This window comes from Sapajus apella, unplaced genomic scaffold, assembly GCF_009761245.1.
Source record: "Sapajus apella isolate SASKATOON/1434 unplaced genomic scaffold, GSC_monkey_1.0 scaffold20, whole genome shotgun sequence".
NCBI lineage: Eukaryota > Metazoa > Chordata > Mammalia > Primates > Cebidae > Sapajus > Sapajus apella.
In genome coordinates this window covers 27,654,059-27,658,865 of record NW_022436960.1, presented here as the reverse complement: position 1 = coordinate 27,658,865, position 4,807 = coordinate 27,654,059, and the positions used below count along the sequence as shown (strand labels likewise).

General features: G+C 53.3%; 1 protein-coding gene across 1 annotated transcript; it reads left to right on the top strand.

Moving 5' to 3' along the window:
- Nucleotides 1-460: 460 nt before the first annotated feature.
- On the top strand, nucleotides 461-4,254 carry FOS (Fos proto-oncogene, AP-1 transcription factor subunit). Its single transcript, XM_032287805.1, has 4 exons — nucleotides 461-1,152; nucleotides 1,906-2,157; nucleotides 2,583-2,690; nucleotides 2,807-4,254. The coding sequence occupies exons 1-4, from the start codon at nucleotides 1,012-1,014 to the stop codon at nucleotides 3,446-3,448; spliced, it is 1,143 nt and encodes a 380-aa protein (XP_032143696.1). The 5' UTR covers nucleotides 461-1,011; the 3' UTR covers nucleotides 3,449-4,254.
- Nucleotides 4,255-4,807: the final 553 nt, after the last annotated feature.

The following is a 4,807-nucleotide window of genomic DNA, read 5'->3' as shown; positions in this document are numbered from 1 at the left end:
CCGAGAAAAATAAATAAATAAATGCGCTGTCTTCCTTAAAAAAACAAAGTACCCAGTATCGTAGATAAAGTAGGTTATCGTATTCTCTTGTTTTGGATCTCCACTTCTGCTTCCAAACGCAGGAACAATGCTAGTATTCCTCGAGCCCGGGGGCTAGAGGCGAGGGGGTGAGGGTCTGCTTCCACCTTTTGCACTGAATTAGGGCCAGAATTGGGAATGCGGGTAGGGGCACATTCCTTTGGCAGCCGAGACTTAAGTCCTCCGGGCCGTATACCCGAGGCCGTTTCTCCTATCCCTGAGTCTCAGAACTGTCCCCAGTTTTCGTAGCACAGTAAAGAGGTGCCCCCTGCCCCATCCCCTGCGGCCTCGGGAACAAGGGTCCGCATTGAACCAGGTGCGAATGTTCTCTCGCATTCTGCGCCGTTCCCGCCTCCCCTCCCCCGGCCGCGGCCCCCGCCTCCCCCAGCGCTGCACCCTCGGTGTTGGCTGCAGCCCGCGAGCAGTTCCCGTCAATCCCTCCCCGCTTACACAGGATGTCCATATTAGGACATCTGCGTCAGCAGGTTTCCACGGCCTTTCCCTGTAGCCATGGGGGGAGCCATCCCCGTAGCCCCTCATCTTTGGGGGCCCACGAGACCCCTGAGACAGGAACTGCGAAATGCTCATGGAATTAGGACGTGTGTCAAGGCGCGGGTAGGGGGCTGCGAGCGCGGGGGAGGCGGCCAAGCGGCTGCAGAGGCGCCCAGGCCGGCGCACCACCCCTCTGGCGCCAACGTGGTTGAGCCCGTGACGTTTCACTCATTCATAAAACCGCTTTGCTATAAAAGCAGTGGCTGCGGCGCCTCGTACTCCAACCGCAACTGCAGCGAGCAGCCAAGAAGCCGAGACTGAGCCGGCGGCGGCGGCGCAGCGAACGAGCGAGCAGTGACCGCGCTCCTACCCAGCTCTGCTCCACAGCGCCCACCTGTCTCCGCCCCTCGGTCCCTCGCCCGGCTTTGCCTAACCGCAACGATGATGTTCTCTGGCTTCAACGCAGACTACGAGGCGTCCTCCTCCCGCTGCAGCAGCGCGTCCCCGGCCGGGGACAGCCTCTCCTACTACCACTCACCCGCTGACTCCTTCTCCAGCATGGGCTCGCCTGTCAACGGCCAGGTAAGGCTGGCTTCGCGCCGCCGCGGGGCCGGGGGCTTGGGGTCGCGGAAGAGGAGACACAGGGCGGGACGCTCCAGGAGATGAGTAGGGGGCTCCCTGGTGCCGGGAGGGACGCTGCCTGTGGCCGGAGCGGTGCCGGCTCGGGGGCTCGGGACTCGCTCCGAGTGCACGCACGCTTGCCATAGTAAGAATTAGTTCCCCCTTCCGGAGGCAGGTTCGTTCCGATCAACCCCTGGTTTGCACTCCAGGACGGGTCTCTGACATTAGCTGGGGAAGACGTGTCCCAAGCAGAGACTCACTAACTAGCGCCTGGCTTCTCCGGGGAGGTGGCAGAAAGTGACAATCCCCCCTCCCCCGGCAGCCTGGAGCAGAGAGGAGGGGTGAGGGAGGAGGGTGCAGCGGGCGGGTGTGTAAGGCAGTTTCATTGATAAAAAGCGAGTTCATTCTGGAGACTCCGGAGCGGCGCCTGCGTCAGCACAGACGTCAGGGATATTTATAACAAACCCCCTTTCAAGCGAGGGATGCTGAAGGGATAACGGGAACGCAGCGGCAGGATGAAGAGACAGGCACCGCGCTGCGGAATGCCTGGGAGGAAAAGGGGGAGACCTTTCATCCAGGATGAGGGACATTTAAGAAGAAACGTCCGTGGCAGGATCGTTTCTCTTCGCTGCTGCATGCGGCACTGGAAACTCGCCCCACCTGTGTCCGGAACCCGCTCGCTCACGTCGGCTTTCCCCTTCTGCTTTGTTCTAGGACTTCTGCACGGACCTGGCTGTCTCCAGTGCCAACTTCATTCCCACGGTCACTGCCATCTCGACCAGTCCGGACCTGCAATGGCTGGTGCAGCCCGCCCTCGTCTCCTCCGTGGCCCCATCGCAGACCAGAGCCCCTCACCCCTTCGGAGTCCCCACTCCCTCCGCTGGGGCTTACTCCAGGGCTGGCGTTGTGAAGACCATGACAGGCGGCCGAGCGCAGAGCATTGGCAGGAGGGGCAAAGTGGAACAGGTGAGGGGCTCTTCCGTACCTTTCCTGGGAAGGTGGGGGCTGGGTGGGAAGCAGCCCTGGAGGTAGATGGAGGAGCCCAGTAGTGAGGGTGAAAGCCACTGGGGCTGACTGCACCTCCCTAACTGGGAACCCTGGCTCCAAGCCATCCCAAGTCAGACTCTGAGTCTCACCCTAAGAAGTACTCTCCTAGTTTCTTCTCTAAGTTTCCTACTGCGTGCTTTTAGACTGGGCTCTTCTTTGTTCTCTTGCTGAGGATCTTATTTCAAATGCAAGTCACACCTAGTCTGCAACTGCAGGTTACAAATGGCTTCACAGGGGGGTGCCAGGAAGCTGGGAAGCTGCAGGAGCCAGTTCTACCGGGGTGGGTGAATGGAGGTGATGGCAGACACTTTTACTGAGTGTTGCTCTTTTTTGTAATATTCTAGTTATCTCCAGAAGAAGAAGAGAAAAGGAGAATCCGACGGGAAAGGAATAAGATGGCTGCAGCGAAATGCCGCAACCGGAGAAGGGAGCTGACTGATACACTCCAAGCGGTAGGTAGACTCTGTGGGTTGCTCCTTTTTAAAACTTAAGGGGAAAGTTGGAGATTGGGCATAAGGGCCCCTGAGTTAGACTATGTCTTATGCTTTCCTTTATCCTCTGTATTCAGGAGACAGACCAATTAGAAGATGAGAAGTCTGCTTTGCAGACCGAGATTGCCAACCTGCTGAAGGAGAAGGAAAAACTAGAGTTCATCCTGGCTGCTCACCGACCTGCCTGCAAGATCCCTGATGACCTGGGCTTCCCAGAAGACATGTCTGTGGCTTCCCTTGATCTGACTGGGGGCCTGCCAGAGGCCGCCACCCCGGAGTCTGAGGAGGCCTTCAGCCTGCCTCTCCTCAATGACCCTGAGCCCAAACCCTCAGTGGAGCCTGTCAAGAGCATCAGCAGCATGGAGCTGAAAGCTGAGCCCTTTGATGACTTCCTGTTCCCAGCATCATCCAGGCCTAGTGGCTCTGAGACGGCCCGCTCTGTGCCAGACATGGACCTGTCTGGGTCCTTCTATGCAGCAGACTGGGAGCCCCTGCATGGTGGCTCCCTGGGGATGGGGCCCATGGCCACAGAGCTGGAGCCCCTGTGCACTCCGGTGGTCACCTGCACTCCCAGCTGCACTGCTTATACGTCTTCCTTCGTCTTCACCTACCCCGAGGCTGACTCCTTCCCCAGCTGCGCAGCTGCCCATCGCAAGGGCAGCAGCAGCAATGAGCCCTCCTCTGACTCGCTCAGCTCACCCACGCTGCTGGCCCTGTGAGCGGGCAGAGAAGGGGAGGCAGCCGGCACCCACAAGTGCCACTGCCCGAGCTGGTGCATTACAGAGAGGAGAAACACGTCTTCCCTAGAGGGTTCCTGTAGACCTAGGGAGGACCTTATCTGTGCGTGAAACACACCAGGCTGTGGGCCTCAAGGACTTGAAAGCATCCATGTGTGGACTCAAGTCCTTACCTCTTCCGGAGATGTAGCAAAACGCATGGAGTGTGTATTGTTCCCAGTGACACTTCAGAGAGCTGGTAGTTAGTAGCATGTTGAGCCAGGCCTGGGTCTGTGTCTCTTTTCTCTTTCTCCTTAGTCTTCTCATAGCATTAACTAATCTATTGGGTTCATTATTGGAATTAACCTGGTGCTGGATATTTTCAAATTGTATCTAGTGCAGCTGATTTTAACAATAACTACTGTGTTCCTGGCAATAGTGTGTTCTGATTAGAAATGATCAATATTAAACTAAGAAAACATATGACTTTATTTTCTGGTAGATAGAAATAATTAGCTATATCCATGTACTGTAGTTTTTCTTCAACATCAATGTTCATTGTAATGTTACTGATCATGCATTGTTGAGGTGGTCTGAATGTTCTGACATTAACAGTTTTCCATGAAAACGTTTTATTGTGTTTTTAATTTATTTATTAAGATGGATTATCAGATATTTATATTTTTATTTTATTTTTTTCTACCTTGAGGTCTTTTGACATGTGGAAAGTGAATTTGAATGAAAAATTTAAGCATTGTTTGCTTATTGTTCCAAGACATTGTCAATAAAAGCATTTAAGTTGAATGCAACCAACCTCGTGTGCTCTTTTCATTCTGGAAGTTTTGTAAGTTTCTGAAAGGTATTGTTGGAGACCAGTTTGTCAAGAAGGGTAGCTGCTGGAGGGGAACACACCCTCTGTCTGATCCCTTATCAAACAGTAGAAAGAAACTATAGACCTGATTTTAGAATATTTGACAAATACATGCTTTCCATTGCAATGCTAAGATTCTGTGCTACTTCTGGGGACAGGAAAGTGCTGTGTAGCAGCTTTTGTGGGAACACATCTTTTCTGTTTTTGTAGTCGCAGGGAAATACTTAAATTTGGTTGTGCTAATATTAAATTTAGATGTTTTGTTCACAAAGGGAACCCTTTAGGCAAACAGAACCTAGCTTTGTACAAACTATTTCAACTTTTTATTCCCACAAAATCATGTCGAGGGTTATTTTACTTCAAAGATGAGCACGTTGAAGAACGGTTAGAATAAACAACTTTCTCTATATTCCATTATCGGCATTAGAATCTTCCCGCTCCTTATCTTATCCAGCAGGCTGAACTGCCTCGATACTCGGTTAAAAAAAGTT

What these genes read in the sequence shown, in the direction of transcription:
- FOS (XM_032287805.1), top strand. Translation starts at nt 1,012, where the DNA reads ATGATGTTCTCTGGCTTCAACGCAGACTACGAGGCGTCCTCCTCCCGC. An exon ending in GCTCGCCTGTCAACGGCCAG is followed by an intron (nt 1,153 to 1,905) that starts GTAAGGCTGGCT and finishes GCTTTGTTCTAG; the next exon opens with GACTTCTGCACGGACCTGGC. An exon ending in GGAGGGGCAAAGTGGAACAG is followed by an intron (nt 2,158 to 2,582) that starts GTGAGGGGCTCT and finishes GTAATATTCTAG; the next exon opens with TTATCTCCAGAAGAAGAAGA.